At 37.0% G+C, this 26,856-nt stretch overlaps 2 protein-coding genes across 2 annotated transcripts; both read right to left on the bottom strand.

Annotated features, from left to right (window-relative positions):
* Positions 1-3,537: 3,537 nt before the first annotated feature.
* Positions 3,538-7,445, bottom strand: LOC103966437 (mitochondrial carrier protein MTM1-like). Its single transcript, XM_009379606.3, has 10 exons — positions 6,991-7,445; positions 6,525-6,599; positions 6,229-6,354; positions 5,758-5,817; positions 5,467-5,637; positions 4,936-5,035; positions 4,731-4,822; positions 4,460-4,609; positions 4,227-4,285; positions 3,538-4,108 (listed from the first exon to the last, which is right to left on the bottom strand). Exons 1-10 carry the CDS (start codon positions 7,219-7,221, stop codon positions 3,973-3,975), a joined length of 1,200 nt encoding a protein of 399 aa, XP_009377881.2. The 5' UTR covers positions 7,222-7,445; the 3' UTR covers positions 3,538-3,972.
* Positions 7,446-23,881: 16,436 nt separating this feature from the next.
* Positions 23,882-25,237, bottom strand: LOC103966438. Its single transcript, XM_009379607.3, has 2 exons — positions 24,835-25,237; positions 23,882-24,457 (listed from the first exon to the last, which is right to left on the bottom strand). The coding sequence occupies exons 1-2, from the start codon at positions 25,012-25,014 to the stop codon at positions 23,978-23,980; spliced, it is 660 nt and encodes a 219-aa protein (XP_009377882.2). The 5' UTR covers positions 25,015-25,237; the 3' UTR covers positions 23,882-23,977.
* Positions 25,238-26,856: the final 1,619 nt, after the last annotated feature.

Raw genomic sequence — 26,856 nt, forward strand, 5'->3', positions numbered from 1 at the left:
ACTAACCCCATGTTTTGAAAACATATATAATACTACATAATAGGTTTTTTAGAAAACAATGGTCATAGTTGGTAGTAAAATTGCCCAAAGGCAAATCCATAAATCTCATAAATGTTGTACTCTCTAGGGGTATCATAGTTGTCTGAAGGCAGTACCTGTCAGATAGCTTCAGATAGCTTCAACAATGGTCTTATTCTTCCTCTCAGTAACTCCATTTTGTTGAGGAGAATATGCCCTTGTCAACTGTCTTTCAAGTCTTAAGTCATCATAGAACTGCATAAACTCATGAGAATTGTATTCTCCACCTCTGTCACTTCTTAGTTTGAGAATTCTAAAACCACTTTGCAATTCAACCATACCTTTGAATTTCTTGAACACTTTTAACACTTCTAATTTGTGATTCAGAACGTAAAGCCAACACATTTTGGTAGCATCCTCAATGAATGTCAAGAAATAAATGTTTCCTCCAAATGTTGTATAACCTGCATTGGTCCACACATATTTGAGTGAACTAGCTCCAGAGGCTTGCTTACTTTCCAAGTTAACTCTTTAGTGAAAGCATTTATGTGTTGTTTTCTAGTAATACACCCTGCACAGGCTCTAGTTGATTTCTTGAGCTTTGGTAGACCCAATACCATATCTTTATCAAACAATAGTTGCAAGTTGTTAAAGTTTAAATGCCCTAGCCTTCTGTGCCATTCTCATGCATCACCTTCAACATTGGCTTTTAATGCATAACCATTCATATCTTCATGAGTAATGGGAAACACATGCTACCAATCATTTGTACAATAACAACATGACCCTCCAAGCTTTTATCCTAAAGATTACAACTGATCATCATCAAACAGCAAGAAATAACCATATTGCATCATTTGGCCCACACTTAGAAGATTTTCATCTAGTCCTGGCACTAACATTACTTCTTTAATGTGCCTACCACCTCTCTTGGTTTCAATCACCAATTTTCTTTTTGCAATTGCCTAAACAATTTGTCCATTTCCCATCTTGATCCTTGTTGAAACATTCATGTCCAAGTCAATCAACATAGACTCATTTGAAGTTATATGATTGCTGCATCCACTGTCAATATACCAAACATGTTCACTCTTGACTGTTGCAGCAGAATTACAAGCAAAGAACGTAAATGTTTCTTCTTCCACTTGTAGTGCAACTTGAACCTATTGAACTAGTTTACCTCTGCAATCTCTAGCAAAATGATTGAATTTGCCATAGTTGTGACATTTCGGTTTTCCTTGAATCTGCTTCAGCATATTGTATGTTACCATAGATTTTACATGCCTCCCTTGTGTTCCCTTGTTAAACCAAGGTTTGTTTGCATATTGAGGCCTGTCATTGAACTTGGAATCACCCTTCTTATCTCTAAACCTGAAAGGCTTCTTACCCTTGTATCCAGTGGTCTTTGATCTATTCTTATTTTGAATACTTAGGCTACTAAATGCCTTTTCATTTACTTTCTCATCTTCATAATGTCTCTTCAACCTATGCTCAAAGCCTTTTAGAGTTGCAACAATCTCACTTGGATCAATCCCATCCAATTTCTTTGTCCCCTAAATAACAGATACAATATTATCGTATGCAGGAGTTAGACTAATTAACATTTTCTCAAGTAGTCTTTTGTTTGGCAAAGTTTTACCAAACATCTTCATTTTATTCAGAAGGGCAAATAGTCTTGTCAAGTAATCAGAGATATATTTCATTGTTTCTCATCCTAGCATATTCAAAATCATGACGAATACCTTGCAGTTTCATAGCCATGACTTGAGCATCACCTTTGAATTCTTGCCTAAGAACATCCCAAGCATTTTTTGCAGTCTCTTCGTTTGCAATTATGGGGAAGATTTCATCACTCACAACTCCTTGTATCAATCCCAATGCATTTGCATCTCTGAAGATGAGATCCTGAGCTACGAGAATTTGCTTTTCATCCATCTCATTCCCTTCCTTCAACAATACAAAACCATCTTCAACAAAACTCCACAGATTATGAGATAGTCTTCATTCTGATGCACCAAAATTCGTAGTTGACACCAGTGAAGATTGGTGCCCATAGATTGGTACTAGATCTAGCCATATGTATATGTCTGAGTTCTTCGTCGAAAACCTAGACGAACACTCACAGGTTCACTCCTAGATTCAAATCCAACCTGGCTTTGAGGCCATGTTACTGTTTGGGATAGTTTTGAGCTAGATTTCTTAGTGTATTTGTAATGAAATCAACAAGTAATTGAAATGAGATTGAAGATGATGTATTGAAGATGGAATTTAGATGGAGTACATAGCTCCATGAATCTTCATTGGATTCGATCCACAAAACTCGGCTACAAAGTAGGTATTCTAACCGTTGCAAGCCCACCAAAGCATCACGTGCAGCTTACATGCTTTCACCTAATAGTTAACAAACTGGATATGTATCAAGTTGTACACCATTGAGATGTTATAATCTTGACCGTTCATTACAAATATATAAACTTAACTAAGAACAACACTCAGACATTTCGAGCTTCTTCTTCTTCCATATTGCAGCAACCTTGATACATTGATCTAGCTGCCATATTTATGCTCCAACACTCCCTTCTAAGCTGGTAGCTAGTTTGACTCCAATTTAAAGCATACAACATCTATGTTTGGGCAATGCCTTGGTGAAAATATCAGCAAGTTAATCTTCTAATTTGCAATAGATTAAGTTGATAATGTTTGACTGCAAATCTTCTCTAATGTAATGGTATCTCCTTTCAAGTTCTTTGATGAAATATTGGATTCCTTGGCACAACAACGACTGAAGTATTATCACAATAGAGAGGAGTGGCTTCAGTGTGTTCTTCACCAAAATCTTAAAGTACAAATCTCAACCAAACAGCTTGAGTGGTTGCTTCAGTGGCACTCATGTATTCAACTTTTGTTGTTGACAAAGCAACACAGTGTTGTTTAACAGATGCCCAAGAGACAACTCCATTCCCAAAAGAAAAAGCACATATGTATGTGTTTTTCATATCAGTTTCATCTCCACTCCAATCACTATCACAATAGCCTATTAAGATTGACTCCTTGCCTTTCTCATAGTCAACCCCATAGTCTAATGTGCCTTGTATATACTTGGGAACCATCTTGGCTACTCTCAATTGTTTCTTTGATGGTCCATGCATGAATCTGGCAAGTAAGCCAGCTGCAAACATGAAAACTCGTCTAGTGGCAATCAAATACAAGAGACTTCCAACCAATTGTCTATACATGTTCTCATTTGTTTTCTCACTCTCATCATCCTTCTTGAACTTGTAACTAACCACCAACAAAGTACTAACAGGCTTGCAGTCCTTCAATCCACACTTTTGCAGCAAACTAATAGCATATTTTCTTTGGTTAATGAAGATCCCATTCTCATAGTACAGGATTCCCATTCCAAGAAAATGATACAAGAGACTCAAGTCTGTCATTTCATACCTATTCATAATGTGATAATTCCTATAAGTTGAGTACTCTTTTGAAATGTGTGAAAATATTGAGCTTAGTTTCGAATCACACAAAAGGGGAGGATTTAGGTACTTAATCCAAAAAATAAAGAATTCTAATTTGCAACCCAAACTTACAGTGAAAAGAACATCGGTATTGACAATTTTTGTTGCAATGAGGAAAATATTTGCAGTGTTATGCTGCAATCAAAGACTTAAAGTTTCAAAGGAAAAATAAAATATATTCCTGGCGTTCCCAGGAACAATGAAGAAGATCTTTTATTCTCCAAAAATTGCTGTGATCTTCTGTCGCTTTTGTAAACCTTTCCCCACCATCATGACAAGAACATCGTGATTCGGACAGATGAAATCGCGTAACTGAGTGATTTTGCTCCTTCAAGGTAGGTCCGTCTACGATTAAAAAGCCCGGTGAGCTTTGAACAAGTATACCAGAATCCGGAAACTAAAGCACAAGAACGATCCATGAATGTGTTAGTTTGGATCATTGAGTGGTCAGATGTCTATAATGTAGAAAATACTTGACGACTTCATATGAGGAGACAACTATGCCAACAGAAGGGCCAGCACGACCAACACGGGGAACGACTCCCATGAACAACCCCTTCATCCCTCCGTCCCTATCCAACGCAAAAAGATTGAGGCTATGGTTGGTTAAAAACATTGAAAATAAACATTAATTTAGGGAATTCAAATCATGTGATTGATGGCTTATATTGCAGTTGAAGTCTCACGTACCTCCAAATTTCGAGCAACGTTTTTCTTGTTGTCATCATTAATGCTCTTGTCGGATCCTTCTGCAAAAACAAAACTGTTAAAATTCAAACAAATAATATTTTCAAATTTTGGTGCGCTTGAATCTCGTGAATAAACTCTGTAGCATATTTAGGATTGCCTTGCTGTTTCTTTCAGTACAATGACAAGAAAGGAAAGGAAACAAAACCATGGTGAAGCTTTTTTGGATAAATAACCTCTATTTGTCTCCGGGTTTTTGCCACATCTAGTGGACATGTAGCAGCAGCTGCAAGGCTTCCTGCAATAAATCCAGCAGAGAAATTTGCCCCGAGGACACTGGCTGCAGTGGGTTCATCACCCACGAGACCAAGAATTCTTCGCCTGATCTGCACAGAATGGGCAAAAGAATAAGTTGAATCAAGTTATCTACACCGACTGGTGCAAGGCATAAACATAAATGAAAGTCAGAAGGTTGCTCCTGAATTTTCTTGAAATAATGTGACTCACTGGCTCAAGGGTTGACCAACAGATTGCAGAAAAAGGAACATCGCGAGCAAGTTGCGCCCCAAGGCCAGTCCACAAGAAGCGATAGTTTTGTACTGTTACATAAGACAAAAAGAAAGGTCATCTAAATCAGCTGCAAATCCAATTACTTAAGATAGATGGAAAAATAGTGATATAAATCAAAACTAGAAGTAGGGAGTTCACATACAGTTTTGAAGGGGGGTTTTGTTCTTGACAGGGTCGATGACCCTATTCAGCGTCCCCCAAACTCCTGGAGGCTTCACTCCAGCTTGGCTTTCCCTGAATGCCTACATTTCAAGAATGTAGAATTGAGAAATTTCAATTCTGGGAGAAAATGAAAGAAAAAAAAGTTACCATCCACAGAGTAGTTCTCCTTACCTAATCATCAAGATAAGTAGTCACTACATGAAGGACCGTTTATCAAGGATTTGGAGACATGGTTTCTATTGGGCAAAATATATAGTTAAAGAAACTAATCACTAAACATTAGTTAATAGCCATCTTGTTGTCTGATGCTAATTGTATTTTTATGCTGAAATAGGTCACAGATCCTCAATAACAATTGTTAATCTTTTTTCAATTTCAAATCACATCATAATTTGTACATGCCAGAAACTAAGATAATTTGAGGTAGAGTTATTGACATCACATTCATGGGATTGGTCGAGAGGTGACACATAAAAGATAAACGAGGACATCAAATCTACATATAAGATACCTGCATGCGCGTCCTTGCCAGCTCAACAGGGTAACAAGAAATGCAAGCTAATGATCGTGCTATTGACCCTGCAACTAATGGCACATATGGTGTTAAGTTTGGAGCATTTTGAGTCGTGAAATCTTCCATCCAATTGCGGAAAATGTCATAACAAGGCATGTAGATCCCCACCTGATTGACATATAAAAAGTAACTACTAGCAACATAACTCCCAGAACTAAGTGCATGGAATCTAACGCTGCAAGGAACCATTTGGATAAAGAGGTAATTCTTGGAAAGAGAAAGACTTACAGTTGGCATGGCCAATGCTAAGCTTGCAGTAGTGCCTCTCCAGAGTCTCCAAAATCCTTCCTGTGAAACCCCTCTAATATTACTATAAGTTTGCCTACAAACTAAAAGACGATGATCTGAAAAATAAACAGATTGTCCCTCAATGGGGATACATTAGGCACATGGACAAGGCACTGAAAAGTGTCTTAACATGAAATATACCCAGTTACTCTCTATCTAAGACTGTACACAGCACTTTCAAGACGTCCGCAATTAATGAGAGAGAGTGAGTAGATTTTTACTAAAGGTTAATTAAAAAACCTATGCCTGGTTTAACCCGACACTTTACAACACAATATGACAGGAGCACTCTATTGGATTGCAAAAGTTGTTTTAATGATAGATACTTTGACTATAAACACAAAGGAAGATAAGTTACTTCTTTTCAGATATGAATATGCTAGATAGAAATACTGTGTATAAATCCACTACCTGGCGTATGACTTTGTACAGCACATCCAGTGTTCCTTTATACTGGTTACACTCCGGAGGGCAGACAGTCTTTGTTCCAAGTACTGACCTTATGCGTGGCGTGGAAGATCTCAACTCTGAAAGCATCTAAAGACAATCCCAAAGCCAAAATTAAAGGTGCTTCAGTACAAGGAAATATCCATACATGAAACAAGCTAGCCATGATTCAAGCTTATTGCAAAGTAATTACGAATCGAAGATGAACACAATAAAGAGTAGTACCAAACTAAGTAATTGAAAGCCAGTTGCACACATACCTCGTTTGGTTCCGGACAAGCCACATCACACAGCCCTTGATAAGGAACTCCAGCAGCCTGTGCTTGCAACCTTGTCTGAAGGCAATGCAATAAAAATGCATAACACCAATCAATTCCCATAAAACAAACATTAAAGCAGAGAACTTTCTAAACACGCAAGGGCAAACGCCAATCAGTTCAAAAGGGTAACTTCTAAATCAATAAAATTACCCTTTTATCAATTCACAGCAGAAAAATAATGAATGTTTTAACAAAACACTTTCGGTGTATTTTTTTTTCTATTAAAAGAGAAGTTTTTTTTATTTTTAATTAGTTTTCCTAAAAATATATTATCTTGTCAATCACAGCATATGGCAAAATGGGAATTTCCCTGTACAAATTGTCCAAAAGATGAAAAAATGAACAAATTTAAACACAAATAATCCAAAAAAAAAAAAGAAAAAAAGAGAGACAGAAATTGCGGAACCTTGGCAACGTCAAGAGGGTTAACGATAATCGCAGAGACGAAGGCGGCGCCGGCGGCGGCGAAAGCCCGCTCTCCGAAACCCAAATTGGCGTCGGAAACGCGCACGGAATGGAACTGTTTCTGCTGATCTTTGGATTCTCTGAACATGGTATCCATGTTTCCTTCGAAATCAACCCTGCTGGCAGCCGGGGTGCTCATCCGTGAAGGCAGGCCATGCCTTGAACCCACCATTTCCTCCTCCTCCTGGTCTTTGTCGGTTGGTCTTGCAGAAAGCCCGGAGATTTATTGAATATTTGGAAGAAGAATGTGAAATTGTTCATTGGGAAGACGCCAGAGAGTGCATCATTGCGTATGAGTTTGAAACGACGTATGATTCTTGGCTTAAAAAGTCAGCGTGGAGCTGAGGGCGCCAAACATATTGGGGCTGTTGCGGTGCTGCTTGCTGGCTGTCGACGTGGACTCCCTGTGGGAGACATTTGACTGGGCTTTTAGGACTTGATGTATTTGGGCTAAAACTGAGCCCAAATTCACTCTTTCGTAGTGAATAATTGATCTCTCATGCCCAAATTTAACTGGCTACAGTATTGTAATAGATTCATTATATAACGGTCAAATATGATATCTTTTTCTTTTTAGTTGCATCATGACCGTTAAATGGTAATGTGTTAAGCAAATGTATGTATTATTTTTGCTTCTTTTAGTGCAATCATTCTTCGAAACTCTTACTCTAAGAACTGTTGAATTATATGACTGTTTGAAGTATTAGTAAGAACAGTTGGATTATATGACTGTTTGAAATCCAATGGCTCAGCCATGTGTGCCAACCGTTGGGTTTGAATTCAATTTTTTTACTGTTGAAAATCCAATGATTAAAATCCAACGCACAAGAACATGCCATGTCGCCATGCGCTGGGAGCACTGTAGCACAGGCCCCACAGATTTTTTGTCCCCTGACACGCGTTGCACTATCACGTTTAATGCATGCGCCTGATGCAAAAAAAATTATAAGAGTCATTAGCATCATTTAAGATATTTAACTCATACAATTATGCATTTAATGTCTCACAAATTATGAAATCTAAACAAATTCAAATTATATTTTTAAAATATAATAAATAGTTAAAAATCAATTTTAAAGTAATATTGTTCTTCACAAAAAGTATAGCAAAAAACAAATAATGTACCCACATAATAATTAACATATTTTTTTTTAAAATAACTATTCATATATTCTAAAACATAAAATAAATACATATAATTAGCATGGGTACACTTAGCAAAATTAAAAATACGTACATATACAAATAAAAGTTAAAAAAATATGGGCACAAAAAGGAATTAATATATGGGTACAAATTAAAAAAAGGGCTGCAAATTAAAAATGGGTACAAACTAAAAAATATATGATAAAAAAATTTGGCCATAAATATGGATATACCAAATGTAACGTTTCTAACACTAAATGAATATATTTACTTATTTAGAAATAAAAAAAAATTTATTATTGAAATAATTAATAATGTTTATTAAAATCTGAGGACCTTGATCAAAAATTGAGGAAAAATATCGATGAGAACCTAATAGTTAGATTGAAACCTTGTTTGTTTAAATATTTTGACCGATGTTCTTAGCATCATTTAAGAGATTTAACTCATGCAATTATGCATTTATTGTCCCACAAATTATGAAATCTTAACAAATTCAAATAATATTTTTAAAATATAATAAATTGTTAAAAATCAATTTTAGAGTAATATTGTTCTTCGCAAAAGTATAGCAAAAAAAATTAATGTACACCCACATAATAATTAACATATTTTAAAAAATAACCATTGATATATTATAAAACATAAAATAAATACACATAATTAGCATGGGTAATTTAGCAAAATTAAAAATGGGGTACAAATACAAATAAAAGTTAAAAAAATATGGGCATAAAAAGGAATTAATATATGGGTACAAATTAAAAAAGAAAACGGGTACAAATGAAAAAAAGGGTTGCAAATTAAAAATGGGCACAAACTAAAGATAAAAATGTGATAACCCGTCCCTAATTTTATTATTTTATTAATTTTTAAAAGAGTGAATTGACAAAAATGCCCTACTAGTGAGATTGTTGATTTTCTTTGACCGTCATTTAGTGACGCGTGCAAGTTACTATTTTACCGTACTCTCAAAGTTCTCGACGGGACGATTGCGTAAGCGTAATCTGAATCAAAACCTGAGTTACGATAGGGGTTTTATGGAATTACAAATCCAAAAAGTACTTTTGTAAAGATTCCTATTTATTATTTTATATATTTCTCCTAATTATGATATTATTAATTTAAGATTATTTTGTGAGAAATGAGGAATAAAGGAAGAAAGAATCGGAAAGGAGGGGAAAGGAGGAAGGAGAGAAAGAGAGAAACCGACCAGGTTCCCTTTCGACCCATAACCCGGTTGTGATAGGTGAGTTTCTCCGGCGAAATTTACAGTTTTTCCGATGAATTGGGCTAATCCACCACTCCCAATCATCATCTTGGCCCTTCCTTTACCATTTCCACACCAAATTTGATGAGATTGGGTTTGGAATTGTGGAAAATTGCACCATTAGGTGCGACGGGCTTCGAGGCAACGATCCATCAAATCCAAAGGTAACTCCGCCAACCACCACCACCGATAGACTTTCCTCAACCCCAAGAACAAAACCCAAAAAACTGTAAAGGCAGTGGAACACCGGAGAAGACGAATTAAAATGAACCCATTTCTAGGGTTCCAATGGGTTCATGGCGATTAAGGCTTTTCCCAGCCATAGGTATAAAACTTACTCTACTTGTTGAGATCTTCATTCCTGTAAAATTTGAGAAGTTTTGGAAATAGTTGAATTTTTCGGTGAGTCGGGGCAGCGTGTGGCGGCGACGCGTGGGCAAAGACACCATTTGACCTCCTTAGGCTAAAATGGATGCCCCAATTTCATATTAGACATCTGATTGACGAAATTCCGTTGTTTGGTTATATTTCTGTTAAGGGCCGCCACTTGGTTATTATATGATTCAACGATCCGACCATTGGATCATCGCCAAACTTTAATATGTAATAGTAAATAATATTTAAGGATATTAGGAACTGACTGATTGGGAAGTTGACGTACGGATCTTCCCGGATGGGTTTTCTAAGTTTTTAAATCTAAACGTTGGCCGCCACTTAATTTTAGCGATTGGCAGAGATCCGACCATTGGATCTTTCCGAAACTTTAGGATGTTGTTCTAGAAGATTATTGAAACTTTTAAGAAGTTACGGATCTGAAATCCAAGATGCAGATCTTCCGAATCAAGTTACATAGGGTTGTGGACCCTATCGTCGACCTTTAACTAACGGTTGACTTTTGGTCAATGGGTTACAAATCATTCTAGAACGTCCTTAGGGATGTGTTTTATGTAAGTTACGTGTTCTATCGATATGAATTCTGAGACGTGATTTGATATTTGTTCTAGGCGACGATTGTTCGTGACATCTCGATATTCGTGCTAGGGAGTTGTAGCGCAGACTTCAGGTGAGTGGGTCATTTCTTTTATATTACGTGTTCTATCGATATGAATTCTGAGACGTGATTTGATATTTGTTCTAGGCGACGATTGTTCGTAACATCTCGATATTCGTGCTAGGGAGTTGTAGCGCGGACTTCAGGTGAGTGGGTCATTTCTTTTATATAGTATATACATATTTGTTGGTTTCCATTTATACATTGAAAGAAAATTTACTACGTATGCCTAGCTTAGACTAATGCTTATAAGAATTAGCGAAATAACGAAAAATTACGAAGTGATCATAAATCCTACGAGATGCACAGATATGCGTATGTTTATTGATGCCATGATTATACCTACGGCTACGAATGATATTATGTTGATTAGAACTATTGAACCATTATGGCATGACCATATTTATGTTTTATGCTTATCATTTGCTGCCCCGGTGTTAGTGTTTGCCCAGGGCCAAGGCTAGGGCTAGTCTTTCACGTGTATGTTCGCATCTTCACTGCACGCTCGCCTTGGATCCAAGTAGGTGCCAGTCATGTCGTACAGGTTGCAATAGGCAACTTCGATTCATATGTGACCGCGAATAGCACCAGTCTTCACATGATTGTAACACTAGAGCGTATATTATTATTACACCCAGTTTTATTCATGTCAAAATAACTCTACATGAACTCGTGTGTTAGCATGTGTCGATGAGCACTTGGTTTAATATGTTTGCTTATGCGAAAGTATACGATTACTGATGTCATGCACTTATATATGAATTATTGTGTCGTATTGATATCTTGATATTTTACAAGCTACCATGAGTGTTTTCATACTATATGTAGTATGTATATCTTGGAAAATAGACATGTTTTATAGTAAGGGATTATAACGTTTTCACATTTTTTTATTAAAACTTATTTTCAGGCCCACTCACCTTTGTTTTTTGCCCCTCCAGGTTTTAGTAGCTGAGCTTTCTGATCGACGAGGATTCTTGGAAAATCTTGGTGTAGACAATTCCTTTCGATGGTATAATTCTCACTTTATCTTACTATACTATACTTATGTGACATTAGGTGTGAAATGGGTTCATTCCCGCTCATAGTGCACTCTTATATTTAGGCATTTTAGGTATAAATTTATTCACATATTCTACCACACTACAATTTATGGCTTCGTCACCTTCCAGGTGTTGGCCAGCACAACTCGATTTGGAGTCCAAATGGACATTCCAGGTCGAGGTGTGTTAGTTTGGTATCAGAGCATAAGTTTGGGCAGTATTGCATTCCTCACACGTGTGATGTAATCATTCTCGATTCTTTAGCCTAAATGTTGAATTTTGCCACCTCGTCGACTAAGAAAAACGTGTTAGGTCTTCCTAAGTTTTGGACGGATTAAGCAACTTATTAACATTCGAGAAAATCAATTTGGCAACTGCCTCTAAACTTTAACTGAAAATTTTCCCTGCTAAGGAAAGATGTAGATTTGAGACAAGTTGATGGCCCTGAGGCAGGGCTACCATATCGATAGTTGTGCATTACAGGGGATTTACCTACCAATTCCACTAATATTTAGTCATTTCTACCAACCCTTTCAAGAATGTGTAGATTTGAGACAAGTTGATGGCCCTGAGGCAGGGTTACCATATCGATAGTTGTGCATTACAAGGGATTTACCTACCAATTCCACTACCATTTAGTCATTTCTACTAACCCTTTCAAGAATGGAAACCAGAAATAGTTTTGATTCTTTGGCAGCATCCGTTAATATATCATCTACTAGAATTCCTACGAAGTTTACTTCGTCAAAATTTCCAAAAATGTCTCATATGACAATGTGGTGCTAAAACGGTAGTACTCGACGGGAGAACATCTTGGGACAATCAGTTTTGGTCCCCGATAACACTAATCTTTTCAAACGCATTAGTGATCATTCCGGATCTTCAAGAGGAAAATCGACGTCTTTTTAAGTCTGTTCTAAAGTAGATTAAACTTCTTTTTCGACCTTAGGAAGTTCCGACCAATACTAGTTTTCCGAATTTCTTTTGGTGATGTACTCGTCATTTCAACGAGCATAGGCACAGGTGTACGAGTTGTTATACCTATGGTCAGTAAAACACCCTGAAGTACTAAGTATTTTCCCTAGAATTAATGAAACCAACTCGCAGGACCAGCTCCTTACTAATCATCTGAAACCAACTACCAGAGTGGGTTCTAGCCTATAATCAGCCTATAGTGGCGCTACTAATTGACGATACTGTCTGATATCCAGGAATTATCAACCAATATTTAGGCGGTATGATTTCTGATACTGGACACATGTACTAATATCTAGGAATGATACCTTTATACCAGAATGTCAGTTCACAGTTTCAGGGTAGTGAACAATATCAAAATATCATATATGCGTTAATTAGCGGCATGATTGATAGATTGATTAACAGTGACTACCTAAGCCAAAGAAACTAAATCATGGAAACTTAGGAGCAAGTTTTGTAAGAGGATCGTAAACTTGCAGTTGTTTTAACCATGTTTTCACTTAGGTAATCAAAACCTCTTCAACTAGTCACCTTTTCGATCACTTCCACAGGTAGACAGTAAAATCAGAGTATTAGTCGATTTCTCACTATTAGAGTGATTTGAGTATCGAGAAAGATGCGAAGACCTATTTGCACGTGGTGTAGTGAAAGGAAGTAGTATGGTACGTCCAAGGACATACACTTCTAGTGTCATATTAGATATCACCAAATGGTGGAGTAAGGTACATCATCGATCCACTTTCTCGTACTACACCGGTTTTTCATTGCAGCCTTTCGAACAAGTCCTACATCATTGAGAGAACTTAGTTACAAAAGCTTACTAATTAGAAATTTACCCAACCAAACACCTTATCTAGGGAACCTCGAACCTATTCGCGAAGGCGAAAGACCGAACCTTAGAATCGTACCTAGATTTTAGCAACCTAATCAGGTGACGATTAAAATCGTTAATACTCATACTTCGAATTACTGGTCTACCTGACTGACCTTCGTAACCCGAGTTTTCCTCCATGGCCTAACGAATTCATAATGGCCTTATGGTCGACTTTCTCATTTACCTCGACAATGAGGCCAAGTTCTTTAAATATCAATAGTCGCTTTATACCAAAGTCCTTAACTATTAACTTTGATTAAATTGGTACTTTTCTTGGGAGACGTGATTTCCATAAACGATAATCTTTTCTTTTTCCAAAAAGGGTTTAGCGGATGAAAGTTGAAATTCTCACAAAGTGTGGTGAAATTTGAGATATCTTTGGTCTTGTCGATTTTATCGACAATTTGTTAGTGATCATTCAACTATAGTGTTTTTCCTCATTTACAACCGAGGAAAGTCAGTTTAGTTGTGACATTGATTATGAATAAATTTTCTGACAACTGAATTGTTGCCTCATCTTACCTTCATTTTACACCTTTCGATGATAATGATCATTTTGGAAATCCATGATGACGTGTTCTTTGGATGTTTCGGCTGTATAGAGGCAACATGACGAAGTATCGCTTATATTTACCAACATGTAGAACCGTTTGGAATGAACCATCTTATTCATGACTTAGAGTCAACAGTTACCATCTTTACTTGAAAACCGGATGACCCTTCTCTTTAGAGAAACGTGTCCAAAATCTCTATCAATCTTAGAAGTACATATCCATTTGAAAAGAATTAGATTTCTGACAATGGCAATAGAGGAACCAAATCAACATCTATGATTACACAATCATGTATCATGCCCGTTGTGTAAACATAATTACTGTTTACCACAACAAAAGATATTATCTACTCCAAAAATACTTTCAGCTTGTCTATTTTATTTTAGTTGGAACTCACGAGCGTTGGGCTGACGTTACATACAAATTATCAAGAAATCGTTCGAGTGGTTATACTCACTTTCTATATCCGAATGGAGATGGGAAATATCACCATAAGCTCCTGGTACTAGGTATCTTGTACATGTGGATATCATGATGATGTTTCAGTGATTATTGACCGATTTGACAAGTCAGCTCACTTTCTGTTGGTCTAAGGGGACTACATTTTAGACGATTTAGTTAAATTACTCATTCTTGAATTTTTCTGATTTTCTGACGTTTTAACCAACATCTACTTTGACTTTGATTTCATATTCACCTTTTGTGCGGAAGGCATTCTAGTCATCCTTGGGTACGTGTCTACCCTATTGCACTTCATACTAATTTTGAAGCGAATAGACCGTTTAGGTGAATTGTCAAAATATTTAGATTTTAGTTGTGACTATTAATTCCTCAATCACCCAACAAATACTCTAATAAGCGAATCCTTGCCGTTAGTGATTGAATGTTCCAGAAGCTACCGTTTTAGCGAGATGTCATGCATTAATTTCAATTACCTTGTATTCTAGATTTGATGAACTTGTTTGACCCTCAAATTCTTGATTGTTCTTCTTGGCATAGTTTTGCTAAAATCGAGGGAAATTCAATATGAACTTGCTCATGATGGCATTATGAATTGCATTGTTTGGTTATATGGTGTATGTGTGTGTGTGTGTGTGTGTGTGGGTGTGTGTCACTACTATATATCAACAAGTCTTGGGAAGCCTTCTTGAAGGCCATGTGTATTAAGCTTTGTCACGTACCACATTTCACCCTTAGACTAACGATTAGTCTGAAACGAGCTACTCAAACCTTAGTGGACATGTTGCATTTTGTCCGTTCTACAATTAGCATGGTTGTAACACATAGTTATCTTTATTTTAGTTGCTTGTAACTACAGTTACAATTTTAGATTTTGGGTATGGCATTGTTGAGACGTAGTATGGAAATTTTATGCAGAGAACATGATTGACAAAAAAGTATTGTGAAAGGTAGTTGAATGATCGAGATTACAATGTAGCAAATTGTGTGCTATTTGCGTTGTCACCCGAGAGGGCAATACGTGAGCGCGATTGAGGCGCTAATTGGATTATTTATGTATATTTTCCAAGGAGGGGCATGATGGTAATATTGCACCCTTAGGAATTTGTTACTTACGTATTGAGACAACTGTGAGTTGTCGGTATTGCAGGTTGCAGACTGTAATATCGATAACTTATTCGTTGGACTCGTTAAGCAAGTGGACAATTAAGCCGTTTACGTTAGTTTATTTATTTATTGTTTGGGCTCAACTCAAGGTTACTACATGCTTATTCTCGGAGTATGTTATTCTACAGGTGCGTAGGTGAAATTTTTCTATGTTCAATTTTGACTTCAACATAACTATTTTAAATTGTACGTTATATTATATACGTATTTTGACTATATGTTACTATATATCTATTTTGACTTGATGTTTTCATAAAGGATTTTATACTATGGTATTGTATTGAAGGAGAAGGAAAGTTTGAGTTTGGAGGCATGAAAGACGAATCACTACAATCTGATCACGATGGAATGACATTCTCTTTTATGCAACTGCTCTAACTTGATATCTTCTTTACATATTTATTTTTCTGCTGTCTTTTCACAAATTTTGTATAACAAATGATTTTGAATTTTGGGGACGAAATTTTTTTAAGGTGGGTAGATTGTGATAACCTGTCCCTAATTTTACGATTTTATTAATTTATAAAATAATGAATTGATGAAAATGCCCTACTAGGGAGATTGTTGATTTTTGTTAACCGTCATTTAGTAACGCGTGCAAGTTACTATTTTACCGTACTCTCAAAGTTCTCGACGGGACGATTGCGTAAGTGTAATCTGAATCAAAACCGAAGTTACGATTGGGGTTTTATGGAACTACAAATCCAAAAAGTACTTTTGTAAAGATTACTATTTATTATTTTATATATTTCTCGTAATTATTAGATTATTTGTCACATCCCGGCCCGGGCGGGACCACTTCCCGGGCCCGGCTCCACCACCGTAGCACGATATTGTCCGCTTTGGGCTTACCATTCCCTCACGGTTTTGTTTTTGGGAACTCACGAGCAACTTCCCAGTAGGTCACCCATCATGGGATTGCTCTAGCCCCCTTCTCGCTTAACTTCGGAGTTCCTAAGGAACCCAAAGCCAGTGAGCTCCCAAAAGGCCTCGTGCTAGGTAAGGATGAGAATATACATATAAGGATCACTCCCCTGGGCGACCGGGACCACTTCCCGGGCCCGACTCCACCACCGTAGCACGATATTGTCCGCTTTGGGCTTACCATTCCCTCACGGTTTTGTTTTTGGGAACTCACGAGCAATTTCCCAATGGGTCACCCATCATGGGATTGCTCTAGCCCCTTTCTCGCTTAACTTCGGAGTTCCTAAGGAACCCGAAGCCAGTGAGCTCCCAAAAGGCCTCGTGCTAGGTAGGGATAAGAATATACATATAAGGATCACTCCCCTGGGCGATGTGGGATGTCACAATCCACCCCCCTTAGGGGCCCGACGTCCTCGTCAGCACAGCACGGCCAGGGTTAGGCTTTGATACCAAATTGTCACATCTCGACTCGGGGCGGATCACTTCCCTTGGTGATGTGGGATGTCACAATCCACCCCCTTAGGGGTCCGACGTCCTCGTCAGCACATATGCGACCAGGGTTAGGCTCTGATACCAAATTGTCACATCCCGGCCCAGGACAGATCACTTCCCCGGCCCGCTCCACCACCGTAGCATGATATTGTCCGCTTTGGGCCCCAACCACGCCCTCACGGTTTTGTTTTTGGGAACTCACACGAGAACTTCCCGATGGGTCACCCATCCTGGGAATGCTCTCATGCGCTACTCGCTTAACTTCGGAGTTCCCATGGAACCCAAAGCCAGTGAGCTCCCAAAAGGCCTCGTGCTAGGTAGGGATGAGAATATACATATAAGGATCACTCCCCTGGGCGATGTGGGATGTCACATTATTATTTTAATATTATTTTGTGAGAAATGAGGAATAAAGGAAGAACACATCGGAAAGGAGGGGAAAGGAGGAAGGAGACAATGAGAGGAATCGTTCAGGTTCCCTTTCGACCCGCGACCCGGTTGTGACCAGTGAGTTTCTTCGGCGAAATTCACTGTTTTTTCTAATGAATTGGGCAGATCCACCACTCCCAATCAACATCTCGGCCCTTCCTCTACCATTTCCACAGCAAATTTGAGAAGATTGGGTTCATAATTGTGGAAAATTAGAATAGTGGGTGCAACGGGGCTTCGGGGCGGCGATCCATCAAATCTGAAGGTATAGCAACAAAAAAATTAATGTACCCACATAATAATTAACATATTTTTTAAAAAATAACTATTGATATATTCTAAAACATAAAATAAATACATATAATTAGCATGGGTACATTTAGCAAAATTAAAAATGGTTACAAATACATAAATAAAAAAATAACAAATAAAAAAAATATTGGTGTAGTGACTGTGCAAATAATGGTCTCCATAGAAGTAAATGAAAAATGGTCCGCATGCGAAGAGTGCAGTACAGCAAGGAAGCCCACTGAGGAACCCAGTCATGCCATGCATGCTATTATTAGCAAGACAAAAGGGAAAAAGAAAAAGGGCGGTGGCGACAGAATAATTGAAAAGTAGAAAGTAGAGGAAGTACAGGGCATTAAGCACCAAAAAAAAAAAAAAAAAAAAGAAAAAAGGGAAGTAACACATCTTAGTGAGGTATATGCTTTATTTGTACTTAGTACAATGCACTGAATAAAATTACAACTTCCATTCATTACAATTACAACCTCCATTCATTTCATCTACATCATACACTTACTTCACCTACAACCTCCACTCATTTTACCTACATCATCCACTTACCTCACCAAAAAAAAAAAAAAAAGAGGGATGATGGTGATTCATTCTCAAAGTCTATAAATAGGTTTCTCCATCAAGGGATCAAAGGACCAATTGACATCACACCAAAACCTTGAAGCTTTGAAACTCTAAAGCTCTCAAGCAAATCTTGAAGGATCAAGAAAGCCCTCTTCGTTCTTCATCAAATCCTCCTTCAAGATCAAGCCCCGCGGGCCCTTGAAGAACTTCCACCAATTCAAGATCAAGCCTCAACAGCCCTTGAAGAAAGTGTTCATCGTTCATCATCCGTTCATCCTAAGATCAAGCCCCAACAGCCTTTTGGATCAACAACATAAAAAAATCCATACTCTATTCTTCAAGATTAAGCCTAAAAGCCCTTGAAGATCCGTTCATCCCCGTTCTTCAAGATCAAGCCCAAAAGCCCCTTGAAGATCTGTTCATCCTTAAAGGCCTTTGAAGAAACTTCCATCAACTTTCAAGATCAAGCCCCAAAGGCCCTTGAAGAAACTTCCCTCAATCTTCAAGATAAAGCCCTGAAGGCTCTTGATAGCTCTTGGATCAACAAAACATCCACAAATCTACACCTTACGGAGATCGAATCGCAGGATAAAACTATAAAGAGATTGTAACCCCAAAATCATTAATACAAAATATTATTTTGTATATGTGTTCTTGTCTCGTTTCATCGCAGGAAAATTCATGTTTACACTCAAGAGCTATTTCAATCCACAAATAGACTTGTTAAGTTTACAGACCAAATTATCTCTCCCTTCTTGAATGAAACCCTCTGGTTGCTTCATGTAGATCTCTTCTTCAAGATTTCCATTCAAGAATGCAATCTTAACATCCATTTGATGCAAAAGTAGATCGAAGTGAGCCACTAGTGACATGATCACTCTAAAAGAGTCTTTTGTAGAAACTGGAGAGAATGTTTCATTATAATCAACTCATTCTTGCTGAGTATAAACCTTTACTACAAGTCTAGCTTTGTATCTTTCAATATCACCCTTTGAGTCTCTCTTGGTCTTGTGGACCCACTTGCAGCCTATTGGTTTACACCCTTGTGGAAGCTCAACCAACTCTCATACTTTGTTGTTATTCATGGAATCCAATTTTGATTGTATAGCTTCTTGCCAATGTGCATTATTGAGACTCTCAATTGCTGTCTTGAAGTTTAATGGATCTTCTTCTTGACTATTAAACTCAACTTCTTACAGATACACAAGGAAATCATCTGATATTGCAAGTTTTCTTACACGGGTAGATCTTTTGGTTTCCATTTGCACAGGCTCAATGTGTTCATCTCGAATGGTTGGTGTGTTATCCAACTGCACAGGTTCTTCTGCAATTATTCTTGTTGAGTAGCTTGTGTTGGTTCTACAACTTATTCATTTTGTACTGGAATTGGTACAACAACTTCATCTGTCATATCATCACCTAGGTTTTCTTCTTGCATTGCTGTGATTTCTTCATTTCAGTCAAGATTCTTCTCCCATTGATCATCATTAACTTCTTCAATGAACTTGGCTCTCCCAGTTTCAATGAATCTTGAAGTGTGATTGGGGAAATAGAACCTGTAACCCTTAGTTCTTTCTGGATACCCTACAAAAAAACATGTGATTGTTCTAGGGTCCAGCTTCTTCTCCATTGGATTGTATGCTTTTGCTTCCACAGTGCATCCCTAAATTCTCAAGTGATTTAGCATTGGTTTTCTGTTAGTCCATAACTCGAAGGGTGTCTTGGGGACAAACTTACTAGAGACCCTATTTAGCAAGTTGTTTGCAATTTTGATTACTTCTCCCCAAATAAAAGTAGGTAGCTTTGAATTACTCATCATGATTCTTACCATTTCAATCAAAGTTCTATTTCTTCTTTCACTAACTCCATTTTGCTTAGAGGGGGGTACTAGTATTAGTGTATTGAGCAACAATTCCATGCCCTTGCAAAAATAATGAAAAAAGGACCAGGTTGTCTACCAGATTCACTAAACTTTCCATAGTACTCTCCATCCCTATCAGACCTTACCACCTTGATTTTGTAGTCTAATTGGTTATCTACTTCTACTTTATAAATTTTGAAAGCAGCAAAGGCACTAGACTTCTTAGTCAACAAGTATACATACCCAAACCTAGAAAAGTCATCTGTTAATGTGATGAAATACCTATAGCCATCATGTGTTTGTGCTGGGAAAGGTCCATAAATGTCTATGTGGATTAGTTCTACCAGCTTTGTACTTCTAGTCGAACATTTCTTCTTCTTGTTTATCAATTTTCCCTTAACGCAGTTAGTGCAAATTTCGAAATCACCATAGTTTAGTGATGGCAAGATTTGTTCTCTAGTTTATCTTTGCATTCTCTCTTTAGAAATATGCCCTAATCTCTTATGCTATAACTTGGATGAGGCATCATTTGTTAGTGTTCGTTTGTGCCCTATTGTGTTAACCACACTCATTGGTATATTGCAGTTAAGCTTGAACATGTCACCAATCAACACTCCATCACCAATTAGATTGGAACTTCGAAATGTTGAAAAACCAATCTCATTAATATCAAACTTAAACTTTGATTTAACAAGTCTACTAACTGAGACAAAATTCTTTCTCATGGAAGGTATATAAGCAACATCAACCAAATCTAGCAAAAAACCAGAAAATAATTCAAGCCTAACTACTCCAATGAACTCCACTGTAACTTTAGCTCCATTGCCCACGAACACTGACACCTCATCCTTGTTTGGCACCCTCTTACTAATGTACCCCTGCAATGAGTTTGTTACGTGAATTGTAACACCAGTATCAAGTCACCAGGTATCATAAGATATCTCAACCAAATTTGATTCAAAACAAACTGAAATTTTATGTACTGTACCTTTGTTTTTCTTACTTTCTTTGTTTTCCTTCCAACATTTATACCTAGTGCACTCCTTTTTCTGATGTCCCACCTTTTTGCATATGAAACATTTTATTCCAACACCCTTATGAACTTTTAGATGGTTATTACCCTTATTGACCCTTCCTGCAGCCCTTTTATTGTTTTTCCGTGGAGGATTGTCTTTCTCATTGGGAGGATTTGCAGGGTTGACATTCTGCACTACATTGACTTGTTTCTTCCCTTTATCTTGTCGAATATTTTTCTCTATATGCACACAGATGACAATCAGCTTGTTTAGGTCCCATTTTTCTTTCTGAGCTATGTAAGTACTCTTCAACTGAGAATACTCAGGAGGTAAGGAATTCAGGGCAAGATGAACTAGGAAATGATCATCTATCTTAATGTTAAGTGCATTAAGTTTTGCATCTGCATCAACCATTGAGAAAATGTGCTCTCTCACATCACCACCAAGGTACTTAGTGGTTACAAAGGTGTTCATTAGTGTTCCAGTTTTAGCCTTGTCGGATTCCTTAAACTTTGCTTCTATGGAGTCAAGGTATGCCTTAGCATTGTTTAACTTAATGATTGCCCCTCAAACCAGATTAGACATTGGTCTTTTGATTACTAGCAACGCCATTCTATTAGCCTTAACCCACCTTTCATATTCATTCTTCTTTTCTGCAGTTGCATCATCAGCAGGCTTGGCTGGTTCATTCTCTCTTAGAGCTAAATCGAAATCCATGAGCCCTAGTGTTATTTCAATATCTTGCCTCCATTTCTTATTGTCGGTTCCATTGAGTGTTTGAATTGAATTTAGGAAGCTAATTACTAAAAGATTTTCAAACAAACTAAGTATTCAAGACTCTATATTCTGTATAATTGAAACAACTCAACCTTTGTTTGGTTTTTCAAGTTTAATTAGTATCGGTGCAAAACATATAAGTTGCATAAGTAATGGTACAACATGAAAGCCATCCACCTTTGTTTGGCTATTAACTTTCACAGCATATGCATCTTGTATGTTTTCACTGAGCTATCAGTAACCGAACCAATGTCGATTAGTCACACCTTTATTTGGGGATATAACCTCATTGTTATGGCTACTGATACGAGCTGATCAATTAAACCTTGAATTGTTTAGCCGTTCTTGAATGATTGAAACGAATTTGTTTGTGTTTCATTCATTCAATTATATCTCAAAAACATTGATCATGTTATAACTTTAAGCATGCTATGAACCTTAGAACTTTCGATCATTAAACATGCTTAGCAATCAAGACTTTTTAAGCAAACAATTTCTAAGTTTTAATAGGCCAAAATTAGTTCTTACATTAGTTATGCATGGTAGACAGTTTTAGGATTTCTGTGAATGCAATCATAATACAAGAAGCAATCATCGCACTTGTTTGCAGTCTTATATGTATATGTTAGTTTTATATTTAGTCGAGATTTGCATACATGTGCATGCATATTATCTCTCAAACTTAGTACATACATATACGTATGCATGCAAGCATTAAATATAGTAGCGGAAAAGAAACCATAATCAAAACTTGAAGAAACATCAGTTCATTCAAGAGCCCTTACTCTCCAATTATAACCGGATTATATACCTTACTTGGAGTCCAAGTTATAGCTTATAACTAAACCCTAATCGCACTTACATTCCACAACAATACTTATTAACTATATTGACATATTAGCTGTTGGAATAGAGTCTAACATCCAACATAAAGCTCCCATTGGAAATGCTCTTACAAGTTCTAGCAGGAGAATCAACGAATACCTCTTTCCTTTGTCAGGAACAGTGTACAGAAGAAAAAATGATGATTCGTGGGGCTGAAGGGAGCAATCAAATTGGGCCTGCTAGCTGTGGATGAGGATTCATGTGCGAGAAATTTGAACGGGCTTTTATGATATTTGGGTTAAAAGTTAAATCTGATCCAATTACTCCCTCGTAGTGAATAATTTGATCTTAGTAGCTCATATTTATTCTGCTTCTTCTATGATATCATTCTTCAAAACCCTCCATCTGAAAGTTTTTATTCATGCTAGTCTTCTTACTTTTTGGCCATTGACATATGATGAGGACCTTTGTTTGTTTCTTATGCACAGTTGGATCGCTAAAAACTGAGTTTTCTTCACAATCGCACCTTGTTCTAAAATTCTTCCTAGTTATATGTGGTGAGTTTGATATCAGCACTCCAGTTGTCATTTGGGTTTATGGGTTATTTTAGGGTTTTGGTGGTTTTAGGTTCTTTAGACTTAGGATAGTGATTAAGTCTAACTTTAATGAGTGTGATTAAGTTGATTCTCGTTGTGTGTATTGTTAAAATTCGTAGTCATCACACATGACCATGATTTTTAGATTGCTTGTGCATTTTTTATATGTTTTTGTTTTTTCTATTCTTGTTCCAAAGAGCTGTTGAATTTGTATCCATTTTCAAATTAAAAGTGCCCACAAGAATACAAGATATACACAAAATTTGTAGTTTTCAATTCCTTCCAACTATCAAATTTTGATTTAAATTTACAAGGGTAGAACTAGTTGAAAATATGATACAAGACATTTGATGACTACCTACTCTTACAAGTGGACAGCACATGCTTACATGTACGTGAAAAAGAGAAAGAGATCCAATCTCGTAACATTTCACATTAATGATTATTTAGTCTAGTGACACTTAGTCTTTACTTAATATCATGTCATAAATTTAACTCTCACAAACTTTAGTGTTACTTAAATTTAATCAAAAAATAAATCTCTAAAGTTTTCTTGACAAACTACGAGAATGAGTGACATAAAAATTAAAAAGAATTAAGAATCATCCCCTACCAAAGAAGACATCAAGAGGGTTCTTTGAGAAGGCTAATAGACTACCACTTTTTCCTGCTTCTTTGAAACTCAAAAATGGAATCATCTTTCTTGAGCTGGTGTATAATAATTGCCTGGTACTGTAAGCAGCAATTACAGAAGAAATGCTCACAGAAAACATTGCTAGTTTCACTGCAATACCATAAACCTTTTGCCACTTCCATGAGACGAGCAACTTTCTTATGCAGTTAGTGAGAAACCTTCTGCTGTGAAAACCACCTGCTGGTTCATTCTTTTTAATCAGTCTCCCTCTAAAATCCCAATTAAAAGGGACATTATTTTCACTGCCAAAACATGCATTCAGTTCTGTCACCACATCAAGTTCCCTTCTTCCTTTATACTCTGTCACCTTTGCTACTAGATTGAGCCTGCTTTCTTCCAAACTGTTGAATGCTGCCTGCCTATCCATCTGCTGCCAAGAACTCATTCTCTGCGTATGTATATTCCCACAAGTGTTTAGTATATATTTCTTGATGCAGCGTGATATATATACTGGAAAATCGAATGGAATACCCTGAGCTACGTTGGAGTTCACCAGGAATTGAGAAAACCACAAAGTTTATTGATTGAACGCGACTTGCTATTAGATACAAATTGGACAACTTGGGCTTAATCTAGTTGGCTTTAATTAGCAATGTGTTTCTACTTTCTACCTCGGCACAAATGTTCAATTTCCGCTCCTCATAGTTTAAACAACCTAATTAGTGTAGATTATCCTAGTGTTTGTCACAAAAATGAATTTACAAATTGGACAACCGCCACAAAGGAGAAGGATGAACAAATAATTGTGAGGGGGCAAGTAATTACCTGTAAAAACATGAATTTGTTCTCAACTTCCTTCACTTGATCTTTAATTCCAATCAGTCTGTTCCTCTCCTCAAATGGGGCCTCTGCAATGTCACAGTAACACCCATTTTCTGAACAGAGACTACACAACCTGCTATTTGCCCCAGTTTCTTTGCTGCTGAGCCTACCATGAAATCCCATGCTAAAAAAACTGCAGCTCTTTCTTTCTTAAAACTCCCTCAAACAGATACATTTCCATCAATCAAATACCCGCTACAATTTATGATTTTCAATGGCCTTTTTCTTTAATATTATTCTTGACTTGCCAAGTTAAATTTTATCAGGTTTTCTTTTTCTTTTGCCTGTGGTTTGGTTGGAATATGATGAAGTAGGGCTCCTCTTCTTTTCTAGTTTTGTTTATTCTTTTCTTCAAAGGGAAGATTTGGTGGCTTTAGCTGTTCATGCCCCCCACACCCTCACTATCATCACGTTCTTCTTCTTTTGAAAAATAAAATATAAAGTTTCACGTCAAGTTGAGTCATGCATGTGATCCATGTATATTGCATATCATCATAGCTTACTTATGTATAAAACCATGCTTAATTATGACGTGCACAACTTGTATATTAGATTTTATTTCAGAAAAATAAACAAATGTAATTGATTACGAACATTTAATTAAAAATGAAATTCGAGGAACACTAATACACCAACAAGGAGCATAAAGCTATGGTTTATTATTAGTTCCCCTTCCGATTAGATTTTCATTAAAATTTGTTAAAATTTCAGAGAGTGTCAATGGGAAAACTACTAATCATCATCCATACTTTCTCCAAGTTAACTACACGTGTATTTCAAGAGGTGTGGAGTTTTATTACAAAATGTCTCGATGCAAGTAGTAGTTGGACGATTCAGTATAAGCTATATGTAGTTCAATCCCCAATGCAGGATATGCTTTAACAAAATTTATAATGAAGTTTTCTATGTAGTGCATTTCTTAATCCCTCTTATCACATTTTTGTAATTCATTCCTCACTAACTTGGTCTCAATCTAGTGGAACTCAACATTTACTCACGCAAACATGACTTTAGAAAAAATGATAAACACACAAATTTTTTTCCTCTTACACATTCATGTTTAATAATGTTTCGTTATTTTCGTTTAATTAATTCAATTCAATTGTCAATAATAAAGAAAAATGTGTTAACCTAAAGTAAGTGTCTGAAAATCAGGTCACTTTCCCTTATTCTTTGAAATCTTTCCAGCATTAGGCCCCATGTGATTTAACTAACATCATGTTGACATGCTTAACACAAAGACAAAATTGGGGGCGGCCCAAGTGCTTTACCAAAAGCGGGATATGGACCCAAAACTTTGAATAGACACCACCATCCTTCAATGAGGGCAGCATGAAACACATCGGGACTTCTTCAAACTGGTTCTGTACATATGCACCTAATAAACGGAGAAAAGTTGTTTGGGCTAATATTTAGACTTTGGACTTAAAGGAAAGAAAGTCCAAAATAACTAAAGAAAGAAGACTTGCCCGAGGCCCAACACCAAGCCCATCCATCCATCTCAAAGACAATATGATGGCCCCTCATTAATGCAAAGGTTAGGTACTTACAAGGGAAGTGACAACCGATGGAAATCAACCTACCCGCAGCCTAAAAGCACCATCTGAATGGCAGAACATGTAAAAAAGGTGATGACTCACTGAAGTGTTTTCGGGCAAAGCTTGCAACAGCCAAGATCATTGCCTATAAAAGGGAAAACAGGGCCCAGAGACAAGGACACTCAACCAATCAAACACTCTGAAGCAAGATTTGCATCTGAAAGCTGTAATCAGCCCAGATCTCAATCCTTTTTAGGATCATTCCCTACAAAAGCCATCTTTTGTCTAGTTTAAAGCTCTGATATCACCCCTAGTGGTGTAGTATCGATTCTCTCGTGTAAACTTGTTTACCATCTATTCATTCCAAACACACAACCTTTTGTAATCACAAAGAGAAGAGACTGCAAGACGTTCAACCTTGCCCGAC

This window comes from the organism of the source record quoted next, unplaced genomic scaffold (genome assembly GCF_019419815.1).
Source record: "Pyrus x bretschneideri cultivar Hongxiangsu unplaced genomic scaffold, Pyrus_bretschneideri_v1 Contig4, whole genome shotgun sequence".
NCBI classification, from domain to species: Eukaryota; Viridiplantae; Streptophyta; class Magnoliopsida; order Rosales; family Rosaceae; genus Pyrus; species Pyrus x bretschneideri.

What these genes read in the sequence shown, in the direction of transcription:
- LOC103966438 (XM_009379607.3), bottom strand. Translation starts at nt 25,014, where the DNA reads ATGGGATTTCATGGTAGGCTCAGCAGCAAAGAAACTGGGGCAAATAGC. An exon ending in ACAAATTCATGTTTTTACAG is followed by an intron (nt 24,458 to 24,834) that starts GTAATTACTTGC and finishes ATACATACGCAG; the next exon opens with AGAATGAGTTCTTGGCAGCA.
- LOC103966437 (XM_009379606.3), bottom strand. Translation starts at nt 7,221, where the DNA reads ATGGTGGGTTCAAGGCATGGCCTGCCTTCACGGATGAGCACCCCGGCT. An exon ending in TGTACAAAGTCATACGCCAG is followed by an intron (nt 5,818 to 6,228) that starts GTAGTGGATTTA and finishes GGGGTTTCACAG; the next exon opens with GAAGGATTTTGGAGACTCTG. An exon ending in TGGCAAGGACGCGCATGCAG is followed by an intron (nt 5,036 to 5,466) that starts GTATCTTATATG and finishes CTTGAAATGTAG; the next exon opens with GCATTCAGGGAAAGCCAAGC.